This window comes from Theobroma umbraticum, unplaced genomic scaffold, assembly GCF_002168275.2.
Source record: "Theobroma umbraticum cultivar Fairchild unplaced genomic scaffold, ASM216827v3 scaffold_4.1, whole genome shotgun sequence".
Lineage (NCBI taxonomy): Eukaryota > Viridiplantae > Streptophyta > Magnoliopsida > Malvales > Malvaceae > Theobroma > Theobroma umbraticum.
The window spans coordinates 6,085,602-6,105,664 of NW_018397258.1; the positions used below are offsets into that span (position 1 = coordinate 6,085,602).

At 36.8% G+C, this 20,063-nt stretch overlaps 3 protein-coding genes across 5 annotated transcripts; all 3 read right to left on the minus strand.

Moving 5' to 3' along the window:
- Positions 1 to 1,368: 1,368 nt before the first annotated feature.
- Positions 1,369 to 3,195, minus strand: LOC110413739 (Leucine-rich repeat (LRR) family protein). Its single transcript, XM_021424681.2, has one exon. It carries the CDS (start codon positions 2,706 to 2,708, stop codon positions 1,503 to 1,505), a length of 1,206 nt encoding a protein of 401 aa, XP_021280356.1. The 5' UTR covers positions 2,709 to 3,195; the 3' UTR covers positions 1,369 to 1,502.
- Positions 3,196 to 6,851: 3,656 nt separating this feature from the next.
- On the minus strand, positions 6,852 to 10,355 carry LOC110413392 (histidine-containing phosphotransfer protein 5). Of its 2 annotated transcripts, XM_021424169.2 has the most exons (6): positions 9,995 to 10,349; positions 9,497 to 9,627; positions 9,245 to 9,316; positions 8,949 to 9,020; positions 7,374 to 7,446; positions 6,852 to 7,174 (listed from the first exon to the last, which is right to left on the minus strand). In XM_021424169.2, exons 1-6 carry the CDS (start codon positions 10,055 to 10,057, stop codon positions 7,133 to 7,135), a joined length of 453 nt encoding a protein of 150 aa, XP_021279844.1. In that variant the 5' UTR covers positions 10,058 to 10,349; the 3' UTR covers positions 6,852 to 7,132. The 2 variants fall into 2 exon arrangements, with proteins under 2 accessions (XP_021279844.1, XP_089639233.1); XM_089783107.1 differs by lacking the exons at positions 6,852 to 7,174; positions 7,374 to 7,446 and having other exon boundaries at positions 8,945 to 9,020; positions 9,995 to 10,355.
- A 1,968-nt stretch (positions 10,356 to 12,323) lies between these two features.
- Positions 12,324 to 19,725, minus strand: ATG18G (autophagy 18 G-like protein). Of its 2 annotated transcripts, XM_089783229.1 has the most exons (10): positions 19,307 to 19,725; positions 18,978 to 19,221; positions 17,398 to 17,862; positions 16,581 to 17,018; positions 15,689 to 15,934; positions 14,751 to 15,587; positions 14,513 to 14,670; positions 13,592 to 13,725; positions 12,921 to 13,496; positions 12,324 to 12,792 (listed from the first exon to the last, which is right to left on the minus strand). In XM_089783229.1, the coding sequence occupies exons 2-10, from the start codon at positions 19,149 to 19,151 to the stop codon at positions 12,788 to 12,790; spliced, it is 3,033 nt and encodes a 1,010-aa protein (XP_089639355.1). In that variant the 5' UTR covers positions 19,152 to 19,221; positions 19,307 to 19,725; the 3' UTR covers positions 12,324 to 12,787. The 2 variants fall into 2 exon arrangements, with proteins under 2 accessions (XP_089639355.1, XP_021279842.1); XM_021424167.2 differs by lacking the exon at positions 19,307 to 19,725 and having other exon boundaries at positions 18,978 to 19,257.
- Positions 19,726 to 20,063: the final 338 nt, after the last annotated feature.

Consider the following 20,063-nt stretch of genomic DNA (forward strand, 5'->3'; position numbering starts at 1 on the left):
CGGGTTTTTAATTCTCACATTATTCATAAACAACCGATCTGATTAAGCAATTGATAACACATAGTGAGCCCACAGGGCAAAAGAAATGAAAAGGGAAATTGGTAGTAGCATTTGACTTGCCAGTATGTCATGGAAAATGTGGGGTAACTTTTCTGAGCGTTTGCCAATTGCCAACCAGAACCGCCCCCAACTACCCTACAGAACAAATGGGTTAAAAATGAGTTTTAACCACTAATCTCTGCTCTACTCGATGTGCCCTCAAAACTGTTTTATCAGTATAATGTTACCTTCAAGTCCCAATCACACCTAATCTCATTTTTCTCATTTGTCCATGCCCACTTGCCCAAGGCACTTAGCAAAGAGAAAATGGTGGAGGAGATTGGATTAGATTTTTCTTTTGATTCTTTTTTTCCCATTACGAAGAGGAGATATGTACAACTAAACCAAGTAGGACCACTATCCCTCGCTGAGAAATGGTGATTATGAATGATTTTACATGGTTTTAATCCCTATGCCAAAGGGTATGGGGGTTTCCAGCATGGGTTAACATTGAATGATTTAAGATCTTAAGAGCATGGCTGGTGGTGTTGGAGGCATGCACAAAGGGCTTGTGAAAAAGGAGACGATATTGGTTTTTGTCATTTCACAGGCCCGTGCAAATGGAAAGCTGCAAAAGCTAGGAAGTAAGAAGCAATGATTTCTACCCGACACGTCCCTTCTCAAAAGAAAACAAAACAAGAAACAAATGCATATGATCAAAACCTTGACAACAACTCAACTAGCAATCAAAAGCGCCAATTCCTGGTGGCGGAAGACCCCGAACGTGGAACATGGAAGAGTGGTTCCCAGTTTCAAAGAAAACCAATCTCTGGTAAATGATGACTTGCACGGACCTCACCAATCATATTCACATCAATCCTAGAAAATTGTGGAACATGTTAGCATTGTAATTGTCAGACACTAATGTCCTAAACCCAAAGTGATGGACAATGCAACAACCTTATTGAATCTGTCCTTTTTTTTTCTTAGTAATGTACCTGCTAAGAGGATGATCCAAATGATATATGCATCATAAGTAGAATTTTAGTATAAACATTTTCCAACTTAAAAATATTGCATACATAACATCATGTTGATTCTGGTTTGTTCACTGAATGCCAAAGTGCAATTCAGAAGGAATATGAAGTAAATGAAAACTTATTGGTAACTAAGAAAGAGCACCACTAATGGCATACACCAAATTTACATTACAACCATCCCTAACAGTTCTTATCCCAAACATAAATATATTATGGTCATTAGGAACATCATAATCCGCAAGATAGTAAAGAGTTACACATTACAATTTATCTAGAGTATCCACAAACACTCTTATTTCCCCATTTACCCTCAAAATATCAACCACAAAAATAAACAAATGAATGGACAAATCTTAGTTTTTGTATAAATTTATATATATTTTTTCCCAAAGTGGCCCCTCACAAGGCCATAAAATTACGGATCTACCCTTTCCATTCGTTACACTGGCCAGTAGGCCTAGTCTTCTCTTTTCCAGCCTTCAATGGGCACGGCGTCTGTACGGGCGGAACCATGCAATTATACTGTAGACACAGCGAACTGCTTAGAGGAATCTCGGCCGTTGGATTAATCTCGATCCCGGTCAAAAAATTATGCTGCAAATAAAGTATTTGTATGCTGGCAGATAATAACCTGTCCACGAAGCTGGCTGGGACCTGACCAGTGAACCGGTTGTTATTCAAGTACAGGTTCTGTACGGTCGAGAACATAGGTGATATCTGACCCGACAGCCCGTTGTGGCTCAGATCAACGGTCGAGATTGTCACTTGATCAACCGGTTGGACTGGACCCGTAAACAAGTTTCTTTCTAACTGAAGGTTTGTAATCGGAAATGAGAACAGCCGTCCAGGGATGGGACCGGTGAACTGGTTCAAACTCAAGTCTAGGTAGTTTAACTGGTCGAGCCTGGATAGAAGCCTGTCTACCGGTCCAGTAAGCTGGTTCCAGGAGACAGAGAGGGACTGGAGAGAAGGAGGGAGGGAGTCTGGAGCGAGCGAGCCGGAGAGAGCATTGTGTTTAAGGTCGAGCCGTGTTAAGGTTCGGGAGAGAAACGGAGGGACCGAACCGGAGAGGTGGTTATGGCAGAGAATGACATTGGTGAGCTCAGGCAAGGTTCCAATGGAGGGAGAGATTTTTCCGGTCAGCTGATTGTAGCTGAGATCAAGCGTTTTAAGACTTCTCAATTGGCCGAGAGTGGCCGGAATATCCCCGGAGATGAAATTCCTGCTGATCGCGAGAAACCGAAGGTCTTTCAATTGCGAGACTGACTGCGGCAACGACCCATAGATCCGACCCGGAACAATTGATAACTCCGCGAGAGCAGATAGTTTGCCAATAGCCGGGTCTATCCTTCCGGTTAAACCAGGCGAACCAGCACGCGGGTCACCCAGATTAAGAGCTATTACTTTGTCTGCCTCGCAGTAAACTCCGGCGAAGTTACAAGGATCGGCGGTGAAGTCCCAGGAAGCAAAAAAATTGGAGCCTGGCAAGTCAGTGAGAGACTTTCTAATGGATTGTAAAGCTAAAAAATCAAGTGGGTCTAAAATTGCAAAAGCCAAGAATCTACACTGAAGCAGAACAACTAAAAACAGAGCATAAGAAGCCACTCTCATTCTTCCTTGCTTTCCCATTGGAAAAAGAAAGACCGAGGTTTGCAGTGAAGCAAAGAAGAGTGGAGTCGAGAGTGGTTAATATAACAAGAAAAAAGGAAGGCTTTTGGGTTGGCGACGATGGCTTTTTCGTGAGAGAAGACTACCGGTTTCTCGTGGGACACAACCGTGAGAGCTTTTAATGGCGAAACTATCAGCATCAAAGATTATAGAAAGAGAAATAAAATTAAAAAAACAAACAAAAGATTAGCTTGCAAAAGAAGCAAAAGACCAGAGAGAAAGAGAGAGAGAGAGAGAGAGAGACAGAAGACTTATTTTTTGTTCTTTGATTCTTGCTTCTGAATCTTCTTCTTTATATCTTGCTTGCTACTCTGCTTTCTCTTCTTGATGAGAGGGGGGTTTACTTTTTCATCATTTTGGCTTCTAAGAGAAGACGCTGAGCATTGACGGCTTACTTCTTAACACTCATGAATAAAACTGGCTACTGGAAAGGGCGTGAATAGGTGAATGTATGTTTTCCGTTTTTACTATATTTTATTAGTCTGTTTTTGTTGTTTATTATTTTTTAACTATTCCTGGTTTTGTTTCTTTATTAGTGATAGGTTCGGGGACAAACGGTTGTCCGAACCTACGTGGAAGGCAAGGGCTAGGTTCGGGAGACAGGTCAGCAGGTAGGGGCGGTCGTTCGAGGCAGGGATCACGTGACTAGTACGGGTGATCCCAAGGAAGGTAGCAATTAGGGAAGACCACGAGGACAGAGTGGCAATATCCAGCTAAGAGATGACACGTCATCAATAAGTGAAGTGGCATAAAAAACGAAAAAAGAAAAAAAAGCTTGTCTGCCAATTGCCTGTTGTCGTTTGCCCATCTGCAGAATATGGGTTAGCAGCTAACCCGTTCCTTTTCTCTAATATCCGTGCATCTCCATCAGATTAGCGTAATTATTTTGAATAAATGCTCTTTAATAGCGACAGTGTTAATAACTAATTCGAGTTGTCCTTTTTAGGTGAAATTTTGATTTGTCATGTTGGTCTCAAATAGTGTTATAAAGCTATCAAAGCCACAGGCAGCAATGCAATGCTGCATTTTTTAGATCATAGAACACAGCAGAAAGCTGATTTTTTTGGTTAATTGTGAAAAACGGATTCGAATCTTATTCTTTAGATAAAAGTTTATACATTAATCAATAAATCACATATTTGAATACAATAACAGAAATTGGTTAAAAGTTTAATTAAAAATAAAATTTGACATTCTCATGTGCCAAAGACGTTTCTTGGTCCCAAAGGAATAACAAACGAAACTGGGCGATGCAATGCACTCCAGATGGGGTAATTGGGAGACTTGGGAGTCAAACAACATGGTGAAAGTTTAAGATACAATTTCCTAGCAAAGGGCCTTCCCTGCAATACCCTTGTTGGGGTCTGGGTTCTTGCTGGAATGACTTGGCATATAGAGCAGAAGGCAATAGAACTTCTTTTCGGAACAATAAACATTATCATCTAGTAAATGACTTTGGTTTCTAGTCTGCAGCAGCAGATACAACTCAGTTTAGTGGATCAAAATATAAAATAAATGGCATGGTAGTATATCAGAATACATCCCAACAAGTATGAAACGACCTCCAAGCTAGGTGAATATATTTTCCACTCATACAATGATAATTGCCTTGGTTATGCACTTTCGGGATATCATTTAATGATAATTTGATAAAATATCATTATTACAGTGTAACGTTGCTTGATTTTATTCTTATATAAAGAACCCTTCACTCGCATTCTATTGTAAGAACTGAAGTCTCGATGGTTTTGCTGCTAAACTAGGAATCCTAGTCATCCTTTAAGATAAATCCATTCAATATTTTGCTTCCATCGTTTCAAACTGATCAGTTGAAGTTAAGTGAAAATTAACCTACGGAGATTGCCAATAAAGAAATTCCATAATGAGCATTAAACCCTCCAAGGAAAATCCAAATTCACAAAGGAAATGAAATGTAGTGACAGCAAAACAAGCAAATAAATAATGTCTAATCTCCAATGGTGAGTAAAGAAGATATGGGAAATAAACAGCACAACCAAAGCATTTAAGTGAAAGGTAAAGTTTGTGAGATTTTGCAGGGAACAAGACTCAAAACCATGTCCCCAGTAAGCATCAAGCAAGGGAAAACACCTTGCTTTAAACTCTCGTCAGCTTATAAGCTGCTGCAACCCCAACTCCCTCAACTTCATTTGGTCCCACGATGCTTTTAATTTTGAATGGGGATGCGTGCAGGGAACGCACCAAACCCAACAACCAAAAATACTGGCACATCATTCATCATGTGCATGTCTAGTACATGGTATTCCATTTTGCATTATGCGGTCGGAAACCTTATGTGACCAAAAAAGGGTCTTTGGATAGCTGAAGACAGGCAAGCCAGGCAGAGCCACTCTTGCAGTTGCAGACTTCCTCGTGCACATTCACATAACTCTCTGGTACCGTCCCTGTCATCCAGCTACACCCTTTCATTATATCCCACACCTTCCCTTTTGCACACACTTTACGTCTCTAGTTATTGCTATAGCATTTGCCTCCCCTATTTTTACAAAAGAACATCCATCCCCCTACTTCTCTTTATATCATTGTTCGTATCTAGAGAGGTCAATTATGGCAGTAATGGTAGGTTACTGAATTGAGTAACTAACACTCCAACCCAAATCAAATGTCGCCTTCGATTAATTACCTTCCCTTTTCCTGAATACCAAATCTCAATTGAAAGAGGAAGCTCAAGGGGTGATGATGCCGCCAGCTGATGGGGGAGGAGGCTGAGTAGCTAGCAGATCATGTATGTTGATTGATTGATAGCCAAATCCAATGTTTTAGATCAATACATAATTGATATTTTGTGGGTCATGAATCATTCAATTAATGACAAAAGCAATAATACAATTTTATTCTCCAAGCATGACCAAAACAATATATTCCTTCCAGCTCAAGGCAGTAAATGTCCCAACAACACTTTCGGACATACTACATTGATTTTGCCTAGGATGTCAAGATACATGTCCCTCTCACCTTAACTGTTTGTTTTTTCCTTTTTTTTTTTTGTCCTACAAACATGAGTCGTGGGAAACCTTGCTTAACGTTAACGTATTGGCTTTTGATCGGTCTGCAAAATTCAAGTCAACATTAGCCTGATCTCTGATTTTCCAAGTGATATTTCATCTCTGAGGCTACCCAGTTGGAACCAGATCACTGGCTTAGATGAGTATGAGATTAGGTTCTTAGTTTAACCATAAAACAACTTTACTGACTATTAGACTTTCGATCAGCTTTCAATGTGTAATCCTTTCAAAATGAATCACACCTCCTTCACCCACTGTTTGAATCTCAACAAACCTGGGTTTGGTCCAGCGATTATCATCCCCTTTCTTTGGGGTTTTTCCCCTTGATTTGCTGCTATAGATTCCTACTGGAGGTTAAGTTTCAAAGTCTGATTCTCTTTTCTCTTCTGACTTACAAACTGAAGGGGAAAAAACGAAAGCTGCAGTCAGCGGCCAAGGGAATGCACTAATAGGAAGAACCAATGAAGAAAGCTGAACTCCAACGAAAAGAGTAAATAAATTATTAACAGGAGACGGAAAGATAATCAGGGCATCAGGCTATGGCTTTCAATAATTTATGCTCATATAGTTCAGCAGACAATGGCAAGCTGAACTGAGTAGTGCCAATCCCATAAGAAGAAATGTCAAGAGATTGACCAATGGAGAAACATCGCCATTGGACTGGTACATGCGACTGTCCTTGGTAAGTAGTGAGTTATATGCTTCAACTGCTTGTACTGCCTCTGGAATCTGGATCACATTTTCTTCAGAAATTATCAGACCACACTCCGATTACCTAAGCCTACCAAGGACAGAAGAACACAGTCAACTGCCATCATTGACGGCTGCATCTGCATTCATTTCCCAATAGTTGACTTAAGAATTAGCAGCGTTCACTATGACCAGCATACAGACAATAACAAGTTCACCAACTTTCATTCTAAGGGTGCCCTACATGCAAAATTTTTGGTTCTACTACCATTACTCTACACTAACCCTAAACATCAGCCATCTGCAGTCATCCATACAACTTAGTTATGTAAAGCAAAGATGTGCTTCAATAAAAATAATAAACAAATACTAAATAAAAAACACCCTTCAGTGTTTGATCAGATTAACATGAAAATTCTCAACATTAAACAACAAAGAAAAGTACCATGTATATGATTACGCAGCAGAAAGCTAAAATCTTTTATTCACAGCATCACCCTTCCTCATACAGGCTTTAGACACAGATCTAAGCAAAATCCTTCAATACTTTAGCATAGTTACAATTTAAAACTACAAAACCTCATAAGAAAAAAGTATCTGCAACATCAACTATTCACTATCCCTTTGTTCGACCAGAGGATGACATGGATGTTATTTAATTGATCCACCTGCTGCAAGGAGCTGTTGCTCCAGCTGAAAGACCCAAAAGGCACAATCTAAGTTAAAACTACTGTTGGAGGTAGAAACTGATAAACTCAACTTGAACAACTAAGCACACATGGACTTTTTCCCAGTGGAATACAAGCATTAACAAAATGAAAATCTCTTCTTAGATGATCAAAGCCATGCAGCAAGAAAGTAGTTTCTATTAGCCTCAGTTTCTTACACTTACCCTAAATAAAGTTTGAAGCTTGCTCTTCAGCAGGGAGTATTCATGAGTAACCTGTTGCAGGCATCTCAAACACCTGTCCCAACATTATGAAATAAATCAGATTCTTTTACAACCCTTCACTCCCTTCATTGTAAGAGAGTAAGAAGAAAAGATGCATAAAAGGTATCATCTTCCTTTCATATTAGAACTGGCATAAGGTGTGACAACAAGCAAATTAGTGTGTTTAATTAATTGAAGTTCCAGAAAACTTGTTGAATTTAATTTTATCCATCAGAAAATTGAGAACAACTTGTCAAATGCATGCACACTCACTTGCAGAGTTTCCTCGACCAAAATCTCTCTAGACCAACAATTTAAAACGACTAAATTATGATTCAGCCAAATGTCATGATTAATGGAAGTGAAGTACTTGGTTAAGCAAAAGGAAATGCTCTTTGCACTTGACAACAGTGCATGGAATGACTTCACTGGCTCTCATCCTAGCATTGGGAGCTTAAGCTTTTCATGAAAATGGTGCCCCTCTTCAAGGAGCAAATTACAATTCTTGCTCACACCCATGCTTTTTTAATCTTCCTAAGTGCCCCGGTTATGATTGCATGTACAGACTGATGAAGAAAATGCCTCCTGACCAAACTACCATCTAATCCATCCATTTAATTGATAAATTGATTTACGTAAATGGTATTAACATAAGTATAATTAGCTTTAGGTGCCTAAATATTAGTTTTTCATTCTAGTTTCTGGAGCTGAGTTCAAGAGAGCAGTGGCTCTATCTCTCCCACGAATGAAGCTCTAATGGTTGAATCAAATGAAATTTATCATATTCCTCTTCTTGTTATTGTTCCTAATAAAAGTTTGTCATTGCGTTACATAAAGTGGACCTTTCATGGATAAATTCATCGAATCCCACTACAACTAGTGGTTATTCTCCTCATGGAGTCTAAAGAAATATCCATTTTCATGTGTATTGCTCTTTGACGCATTCATAGTGCACATAAAGATGTGACTGTGTCTCTCTTAAAAAGACCAATATGATGCTATATTAACCTTTTGCTCTTAGAAGCCTTCTACCCATGCATAAAAGTTACAGCATGTGGTTCTCAAAAAAACTGATCAAGAGATGTTATCTTCACTATATACAGACAAACATCTTATTAACATGAGCAGGATGTGCAAAAGTGACTAATAACAGTACTGTAAGCAAGATTATTAACCCTTAATTCTAGACTGAAGAATTCAAAGACTGCGTGAGCTAAAGGGAAGAGAAAAGCTCTCTAGAATTATAGGTTTAACGAACTAATTTACATAGAGCCAACAAATTTTTTAACAAAAATTTTCAATTCATTAGTATAATCATATTGCCCTCAGATTTTTTTTTTTCCTGAAGTTTTCTACTCTTTTAGTATAACCAAAGCAGCACACAAGCGACAATAACATATGAATATGTTATTAGGGCCTTTTATTGAGAAATTTCAAGTTCAGAGGGTGGCCAATTGAGTTAATTGAGCATTACATGAGATTATAAAAAAATAATTGTAATAAAAAAAAATGATATAAATGGGAAGCAGAACTCACCCTTCACGGTTTTGGGCCTCACAAAAACTTCGAAAGTTAATGCATACATTTTTAACTCTCATTGCACCTATGCTGTTACCATGGAAACAGAAACACTCATAAGAAACTTACAAGCTAATCAGCATATACGAAATCTCTACAAGATGCATAGAAAAAACAATAGATTGATCTTTGAGGGCATCATTATTGATGCTCTACAATGATAAATTTAGTTCATTGGAACACTGGAGATTGAATATACCAATTAAATGGTAGCAAGTCAGTTAAAAAAATCAAGGGGAACTGTCTATGAATACCTGGAACTACTACCCTTTAGCTGATGGACGCTAGCATCTACTTGCTTAAAATCCACACCTTGTTGTTGCTCTCTGAAGAAATAGGGAAACAAAACCCCAGATACTAACTATCAGTTTATTTAACAGACGAAGCTATTTCATTCTTCAAAAGCCCAAAAAGAAGATTAAAAGCATCTTGAAAAGAAAAAAACAGACTTTGCATGAGAAATCAAAGATTGTGAGAAAGGAACACAAAGACAGTAAATCACTTACAAAGCTCTGGCCATATTGTTAATAAGCTTCTCACAATCTTCAAAGAAAAGAGAGGCAACCTCAACTACAAAATCGGGGCTGTTTTCATCTTGCAGCTTTTGGAGCTGAGTAAACTGATCATCCACAAATCCCTGCTCAAAACCAATAACAGCCCATCACTAGGAAACCTCCAAATACCCCAAAAAGAAAACGGAAAGGTAAAAGATTCAGTTAATAAAATGAAAGAACAAAAAATTCTCAAAGTTTTCTTTTTCCCATGACAACAGATTTATTCTCCCGGGGAAAACAAATCCGATAAGAACTCAATAGATTTGGGTATTATAACAAAAGCTTTTTTCTTTTTTTTTTCCATATAGAAAAAGATTATTTCCTATAAATATTTTCCATAGAAGAATCAAAGGCTTGAAACAAACCCATGGGGGAGATTTGATTCAAAATATCAAAACCTTTGTAAAATCTAACCAATAAAGCAAAAAACATAAAAGAGAAGATATAGACCTCACGATGCAGAGACGCAGAGTAGTCAATAAACTGTCTCTGCAACTGACTGACAACATCCATGGTGACCGCCCCTGCTTTTGTCTCTGTTTTTTTTTTTTAAAAAAAAAAAAGCAGCTTAATCACTTAAAAGCAGACACTTTGAAAATGGCAGATCTTACAGACCAAATAAAAAACACACGAAATGGAGGCCCTGTCTGGCTTAAAAACCGAAAGAGAAACCGTAGGACTTTTTTTTTTTTTTTGAGAAGATTAATGTTTATTAAGGAAAGTCAGTATGAATTGACTTGCCAAAAGCGGTATTGTCAAGTAATTCATTTCTTGACCATTTTTACGATGGTATATAATTTTCCTTTCAAGAAAAATTCACGGCCCATTTTGTTTTATTTGATTGCTTTCCCTTGAAACTGACACAACACTTAAGTAACGTAGGCACTGAAAACGAAGGTTCCATTTAACTTTAGTTATGTTATGTTCCATGGAATTGACCCAAAACCCTGCAGACAGATGGTGGGATATTATCAGTAAGTGGTGCGGAACGAGAAGAGACCTTGTCTTGGGCTTGCAAATGATTGGGAAGAGCCAATTAGAAGGAGGTAGGTTGAGGGCGTAAGATAGATGGCCACCAAATTTATCAAATCCAAACATGAGTATCTCTTCGTGGTTGCAGTCCATGCCCCATCTGTCGGTCTCTTCTTTCTTTCTTTTTCTTAAATATTAAAACATTTTTTATAATACTAGGAGATTTTAGTTTTAGTTATCCCAATCTGGTTATCATGAACTGAAAACGCCAAAGAAAAAGGAAAGTGCTTATCTCCCTTGGACAACTCTTCAATCATTAAATTAAAAATCCACATAAATTTCTTTATATATGAAAAGCTAATAATAATCATAACTCATATCCAAATCAAATACAAGTAATTTTTATCTTCTATGCAATCAAGTGAAAATTAATTTTTTTAAATTAACAATATGAGTTCGTGATTTATAAATTTATTTAAATTTTATTTTCAGAGTTTAAGATTGTATGAGATTGAGCTTTAGTTTCTGTTCATGACACAGCGTGCTTATATTTTATTTATTTTTAAATAACAATTACATATAATACAAATATTTCTATAGTGTAAAATGAATTATTTATAAATAAAGATAAGTTGGAAGATAATTATAAATAAAATATAATTAATATTTTTAATTATATATAATTAAAATTCAATAATGTTAATTTATAAATTATTCAATACTATTGAAATTTTAAAAAATATTTTTTAAATGAAAATTATTCGATAAAATTAAATTTCTTATTTACAAATTGAATAAATTTCATTGAATATTTATAATAAAAACTATTTTTAATGACAATCATTTGGTGTAATTAAAAAATACAATTAAAGAATATGATATATTTACAATTTAAATAAATTTTATTGATTAAAATAATAATTTAAAAACATAACTGTTTCCATCCGTCAAAATCTTTTTGAACATCTATACATTTATATATATTACAATGAATAGAGTTTGAGACACTTAATTGTATACAATAAAATCTCTATAAATTAATACTCAATAAATTAATAATCTTAATTAAGTAATATTTTTAGTTGGTCTCAACTTGAGACTAACGTAATAAATTAATAAATCATTAAATTTATAAAATAATATATTTATAAAAAATACATATATAGGCCTTACTTGATATATAAATTAATAATCTACTTATACGTCAAAATTATATATATAATTCAATTAAGAAGTTTTTGTAAAATATAACTCCAATTTTACTTATTTCTTCTTAAAATTGATGTCTCTTTAAACTTCATCTCTAATTTTTCTTAATATAACAAGAAGCTTTAATATAGTGATTTCGTATTATAAAAAAAAATTATATAATGTGATTTTTACTTTGAGTGTATCGTTGTATGAAACAAACTCTAATACAAAATTATTATTTTCAATTTTATATTGTCATTTTTCATGACGTTCTTAATAATTTATTCATAACAAATAATGATAATTCATAATTTAATAATTAAATAATATTCATATAATCACAATATATTTAAATTTAATATTTTTAAAAATAAAAATATTTTAATAAATTAATTTTTTATTAATTAATAAAGTTTTATGATTTTAAAAATATTAATTTATAAAAATTTTATTGTATTTGTGTTTCTAATTGTAGATTTTTCTTTTTCATTTTGAGCAAATGTCACGTGACTACTTGCACATACTTCCTAAACAACAACCGCAAGCATGTACAACCCCACGTGTTTATTTGTAATTGCAAAGCCAGTCCCAGAGTACAAAGGAAAGTACAGAACTGACGAAAACAAAGTCAATTTCATCTTTTCCTCCTTTCATTTGCGTTTTTTTTTTCCCCTCACCAGAAAAACAATATTGTTATACAGCTTGAGATAGACCTTTTTCACACAATTTCTGTACACACAGACAACCTCGATATCATCAAGACAAAGGAAGTTGAACCCAAATCAAAGTACCACAGAGTTTTGATTTGAGTTTAACCCTTGTCCTAAAGCCACTACTCTCCATGACTTTTCACGAATTTCCATCTACAAAATGTACAAAAGAGAGGGGGAAAGATGATGCATGCTCTTTGCAACACTTGAGCATGAATCTCCAACCATACAACACCACCAGCACCCCCTCTTATTTACAACGTGCAATGCATTTTGATGATCAAAACATTACATTGCTAAACCATCTCAATGACTTTGAACCAACCTTTCTACAGCAGTTGGAACAAATAACGTGAGTGATAAATCCAGCTCAACCTGCCAAAAAAAATCCAACCATGTAAACTCATGTAAATTCAGATTTAGAAAGGTAGAAAACTGACATATTAGCTAGGAAAAGCTGGCCAAGCCTAGTTTACGCTACAGCTATAGCTTCAAGCTTCTACCTTCTTCAGAGAAGTCAAATATGCCACCAAGCATTTCATCATTTTTGCCATCTTCTTCTAGTTTTCCGTTCTCACAGTGGTTGCTGCCGCCGTCAACATCATTATTTACATCTTTAGTCAACTTGCTGCATTCATTGCGCTGTAAGACTTCATAATGCTCTTCCTGAAAATGCCCAAAATCAACCAGATTCTGTTCTGTAGAAATTGACGATCCATCCGTGAGAATGTTTGTAGGTGCATCATAATGGTCTACATGCAACATTGAGGCATCACCAATCCCACCAGCATTGAAAGATGCTTTTCCTTCAGCCAAACTTCTTAACGGAGCCAACTTACTCTCCAAAGAGGAAAAACCGTTTGTCATGGAGTTGCCAGTATCAGAATATATATTTTCTGAATGCTGAAATGGAGAAGATATGATGGTCAAAGAGTCCTGATTCGGCAGCAATGGTTCAATGATGCCATTCCCACTTTTTCCTCGGCAAATTTCATTCAGAGCCTGGTACGTGGTTGTGTAAGACTTCTCACAGTTAATTTGATCCAAATCAAGTAAATTCTCCATTCTCCTTGATGAACCTGACAGGAATTTCAATCATGAAACTATGCAATTTGATCGAAAGCCATTTTAATAACAAAACAAAAATTGATTTCAAGCAGTCACATCAATTTACCTCCTTCAGAACTTTCAGTGGAGCTAAGTGACGCTGGCTTTGAATGACAAATGATAGTCTCTTGTGAGACTTTATATTCACCTTGATAAGGATCTGGAGACAAGGACTGAGGACGTTTGCCCACAGCCAAACATCTATGTGGAACAACAAAGTAGCTAGTAAGTAGATTTAAACAAAACCATAGTAAACAAACATGAAGATAAACAAACGTTTGTGTTGCATGGACTTTCACATCATTTTAACATATATGTATCTGAAACTTGTTGGACACTTTGAATTCCTCTTAAGTATTTTACGACAAAAACTTTTTATGAAAGTCCAATACATACCCATGTCCAACATTTTGTACAAGAAAAGATCCAATGATTTTAGCATATTTCGTATTCACCCTACAAACTACCTTCATTCAAACTCAGCCAAACACACTCTTTCTTTCCCTCCTGAGTAGCTTATGCAAATACATGATAGTTGAGGGAGAAGGTCATATCATCTTATATCTTCTGTTTCCCAGTACAAATGGTGAGATTCAAGACCATAAAATCGTTGGGGAGCTTTGCTGTATGTTTAGAGACGAGACACAGACTCACTCTATGTTAAGTAAGAGGGATCCTTAGGGAGTACCTAAGGCTATGCTAAATACAACAACAGCAACAACAAGGACAACAATAATGAGCCCTAAACACATTCTTCATTCAAACTAAGCCTCATATGTCCTATGAGAATTCTGAGACAAATTTAGCACATCCACCCATTCCAGTGGCATGTTACACGAATCATCCACCAAAATAAAACATTTCATTTTCACTAGGTCCGAATCAGTAATAACCAAAAACTTCAAGCAACAGAGATATCAACATCAAATGCGGAAGTTCAAAATATTGGTAGAAAGAGCTGCAAAAGGTATGATGAAATGGTGATCACCTGTCATTCCACCCTGATTTGATACTATGGAAGTGGTCATACACAGGTAACAATTCCTTGCGTTGGATTTCAACTTCATGAACTGAGACCTTTTCAATTTCAAACTCACCACCTTTACAAATATCAGCTCTTGTAGAATCCATCATGTAGAAAGAAATCTATAACAATAAGAAAAATAAATCTCAACTGAGCTATGCCACAAAATTACAAGCAACAGAACTTTAAACAAATGAACTACCTTAGACTTTTGCCATATTGGTAACCTCCAGGAGTTTACTTGCACCTCTGCATTAGAGAGGTACCAGTGGAAGCTCTCATGTGGCTTCGTAGAAAAGGGTTTTGAAGTCTTTTCTCCACTGACACTATCATTAATTTCCAGAGAATCAATCCTGTTTTCCTCACAACATGATTTACTTTGAATAACTTCAGCAACATCTTGTCTCTCAAGAGTAGTCTGAGAAATACATTCCTCTCTTTCTGGCCAATCTGACCTCCTACATACATCCCACCACTGAACGGGTTCAACTTTCACCCTCAAGTCATCCTCTTGTACGTGTGTATAAGAAGCTGTCTCAGTTCTTGAATTTTGAGCACCTGAATCTGCCCCAATTGATGGCAGAAGCTCATGTTGAACTACATGACCAGACGGAGTATAAACTAGAATATGTTCCAAGCAATTAGTTCTTGGGTTAACGTGCTGAGGACTGTGTGATATAGAATTATGAAAAACAGCAGCAACAGCACCAGATGGCACAAAAACCTTCCCTGTTGCAGTAGCAGCAGCATTGCTTACTGTATTAAGCCATCCAAAACTACTGTATTTTATCCTGCTGACAACAGAAAGGGCAACAGGTAGCGGAGCAGGGAAAGGCTGCTTGTTAATGGCACAAGACGACGTAGACCACCATGGCAGGGATAAAACTGGAAATAGGGAGGGCTCTTCACCCTGAGAGCTAAGTGTTTGAAATCCTGCATCACCCCCAAAAGGGGATAAGACAAAAATATGGCAAGTCCCCTTGGATGAAACAATCGCAACCCACTGACTATAGTGACTAAAGCAAATATCTTGAATCATCTGTCAAATTAACACACAGAAAAATACAATAATATGAATATGCGATCTACAAGAAGAACATCAAAAGTTAAGAAATATCTTGAAACTAAAAATATACTAACAGCTGATGTTATTCCACGATGTAGCTTGTAAAGATGCACATGGGCAGATCTGCACTCGTAACTTTGAACACCTGATCCAGAGCGCACACATGATGGCATAATCCTGAAGACGTTTATGTTATTTCCATATACTGATGCAGTAACCAGAAGGGTCCCACTGGGGTCAAAACTTAGTGCAGATATTGGGCTTGTATGGGCTTTAAATTGTGATATAACATCTCGAGAAATGAAATCCTTTACAACAACCTACACAATCAACCATTTAAACCCTAACAAGTGTTAGTAATCAGAATGTTTCAAATCTCATCCGTCATGTAAAATTCTCTCTTACTAGCATATTGACAAAGCATAGACAGCTAATGCATCCACTCAACGCTATCTATGATAGCATCACATTCAGTTCATTCTTCCCCTTCCATCTTCGCAACTTTCATATACAAAATGAAACAGCAAGGCTCAATTTGTTCCATTTGGAAATACGATTGGAAAAACATAATCAGGTCATTCTATTTGTGCAGACTCCGTACCTTTATTAAATGCAATTATGTTTAATTCAATTAAATTTTACTTGTTCAGAGACATCATAATACCCTTTTAAGAGTTAGAGAAAAATTAAATTATGTTTGCCTGCTGGCGTTCTTCTAAATTGAAGCATCACAAAGTCATAGAGGAATCAAATTGGAATATTTAAATGAATTTTGGAATTGTTGGAAAGTGCACCTCCACATTATTTTGCTGCAAGCATCAGTAATCCATAACATCATCCAGAAACAACACATATAACCTCATTTTTTGAAAAAATATACTTTTATCTAAAATATAGATCCAAAAAAAAGAAGATTTTCTAATAAACTAATAAGACAAGTATGCCACGGTAAAGCATAAAACTAACCATTCCTGCATTGTCCATGTCTGTTCCTGCCAGCCTTCCGACTTTCCAAAGCGAATTTTGAGAGACGGGAGAATTAGATCCATCAGGAAGTAGCTCTTGACAGCACTTGGATAAAGTCCTGTACCCCATATCCCCCAAGTTGATTAGCCCAGTTGCCAAATGCTTACTAGATTCCATTGCATAACGAGCAACCAAACTAGTGCCACCTGGTGATGTTGATGGACTGATGCCTGGAGAAGGGGTAAGGTTTTGTGGGCTTAAGCGGCCAGTCTTAGACAACGGTGGATTATTGGAAGCATAAGCTAACCACCTTGGACCCACAGCCATTGGACCATAACCGACATTAACCCCAATAGCAACTTGTCCAGCCAACTGGGGAACAGGATAGGTGAGGACACTAAACTTATTCTCGAGAGTGAGGCTATCAAAGCAATATATCTGCATTAACCAAAAAGAAGAGTTAATTAAGAGATTTACAGCACCATAAATAAACTAACACAAAGGGTTTGCACCATCTTCATACAATTGCATTGCCTTTCATTAATACCTATAACGATGGTGGATCAACATACTGCTTTGGAGTGACAGTATGCTTGCAGCTCTAGTTACAACAATGAAAGAAACTAAGACCACTTACTGACTGAGATCATTTACAACCAAAAACTATAACAAAACTTTGATCAGAAAGAGGTATAAATGAGAAGAAAAAAATCTACGCTTAATTCTGAGCATTTTAATCTGCATTTCAAAACCCCCAACATGCAAAATGACTGTTCATATTCACACCAATGTACCATTTATATCAGCCAGCACTTACCTGTGTTGCTAGACCTACAGCTACAATCCGGGAGCTGCATCTAATCATGCACACAGATGATCGAAATCTCAGAACATGTACATAACAGTGAGACCGTAGAGAGTAAAATCGAACTGCTGTAGGTGAGTTGACAGAGTTTCCTGACTGTGACTCCATACGGCAATCTCGGGACGCACCAGCCAAATGACCAGCACTCTGACCCAAGCTTGAACTATTGGTGTCATCACCAGCAACAACCAAAAGCATAGGATGTGACGCTCTGAATCCTTCTTGACCATCTGAACTCAGAGGGCATGGCTGCATCTGTAAGAATGAAACTGGACCATCACGCTTTGAGACCAGTTCACTATAATTAGAGGCATCCTCCACATCAAGGACTTGGAATCCATTCTGGTAACCAAGTAAGAGAACATGCTTCAAGTGAGATGGACCAAGTTCCAACCTGTCAAAGCCAGCCCATGTTACCTGTTCACGGAACAAATAATGGAAACACATCTAAGCAAACGTGGCATTGAAAATAGGAACAAATGCATCAAGCAAGCATTCAGAAACACCCAAAAGAGTCTAACAGAATCACGACATTGAATTAGAATTTACCCAAATTATTAGGGCAGGGGGAACATATCAAAGAAACATTGTGTAAATATTATTTATCGCCGATTTAAAGCTAAGCCTAATAAGCACCATTATGTGAAGAAATCTATCACATTCCATGAGGTGTATTATTAACAAAATTGCTGAAGGAATATTAAAGCTTCTCAAAGCACAACAGTCCAGATATCAGACATTGTGAAAGGCAAATTCATGCGTGAGTTCTCCTAAAACCAATTCTCCAGGTGTCACATATCATCATGACAATCTACATTAATTTATTTGACAAGAAGGGGTGTATAGGTGTCTTAACTTTAAGATCTTCCAAACTAACACCCCATGAACACACAGAGCAAGAGCAACATCAATATTGTTTTGGGTGAAAGATAGTAACGTTTCAGTTGACAAAAATAGTAGAGTAGATTTATTAGCCTACTTTAAGAAGTCATGGCATAAATAAAAAGATAAGTGTACATGCTGATTTTTTTGAAAAAAAAAATTGGAACAATCAAAATTTAGGCCTTTAGCTTGACTCCAAATCCCTATTTCCAATATGAGCATAGCCAATTAATCCTCAGCAACATATCCTTACCAATCCTTCTATCACTACTTCATAATGGGAAAATTAGAGGCAAGATTTTTAGGCCAAAAAAATTCATATCTTTTCTTTAGTCCTTGTTTTCATAGACTTATAATATCAGTAATGACAACTAACCTAGCTGCGTTTAAGCACTCCAAAAAATCAGGGTTACTTAATTGATGAAGGCAAGATATACTGAGTGCAATTAAGTTCTCAATCACCATTAGCTATATACTTACACTGGATTACTCTACTAGAATAACCTAAAAGTTTTCAAGTACCAAGGCAAATTAGAATTAAAAAAAAAAAAAGGAAACAAAGAGATAATGGTATAAATTTTCAAAAAAAAAAAAAAGATAGTAGTTTAAACAATTGAGTTTCAAATGTAAAGCGAAAAAATGAGGCAAACCTGATCTTTATGGTCTTCAGAAGAATTGGAAATGGAAGCGGCAACGGAAGCACCAGCGGAGCGAACCGTGGAAGCGACGTTACTAGCATTCGTGGAAACAGTCTTTAGACAAGACGATATTATCCTCAACGAATTTGGCAACAAGCCATTGTTCCTTCCTTTTCCTTTCCTCATTCTCCAACTCCAACTATAACAACACTCCTAGTTGTTCTACTATTCTCAACCGCCACCACCACCGTCTCTTCTTCTCCTCCTCCTCCTCCTCCTCCTCCTCCGCTACTTCCACCACCTCCTGCCTCCGCCTTCACCCCCACCACCACCACCACCACCTTCTCCTCCTCCGCCAAGGAGCATCTCCGATCGAGGACGATCGGATATAACATCCGATTCTCCGATCGCTACTCAAAAAACTCACAACAAACCAAAAATAAAAATTTCCACTTTAGCCCACGATTATTTTGTTCTGTAGCTTGCTTAAGCTTTGACTTAAGGAAAGAACCTCTTTCCTCTCTACTCCATTTATCTAATCTACTTCCTTCAATATTTTTTTTCCCTTTGCACTCCTTCTTAACTTTATTTAGTTTATAATTTCAAATTCCTGGTTCATTTTCTCTCGCTTTCTCTCGCAACTTTCTCTCTCACTACCTGTGTTCTTTCGTTGGTGTTTAGACGACTCCGCCTGTGGTTTGCGATGTAAGCAAAAGAGGGGCAGTAAAAAGTTAAAAATGCCTGAGATTAAGGAGGTAATTGGAGGTTAATTCTTGTTTTGTACGTGTGGAAGGGCTGGACCACAACACGCAAAACCCTCAGAAAATAAAGAGATTATTTAGCATTATTATTATTATTATTATTAGGTATTATTGGAATAAAGCATATCCATAAGAGAAGAAGTTATTTACTTGAATATTGGTATTACATCAAATTCAATAATTAACTTCACATAATAGTATAAACTATTCACAGACAGTGGGGGTTTTTGTGCAGTAATGTCAGTTGTCAGGCTGTTTAAGTATTGCGATGGGGTAAGCTTTGTCTTGGCATCGGCGCTCGTTGGACTAGGGGCTGGGCTGGGCTCAGCTGGACCAT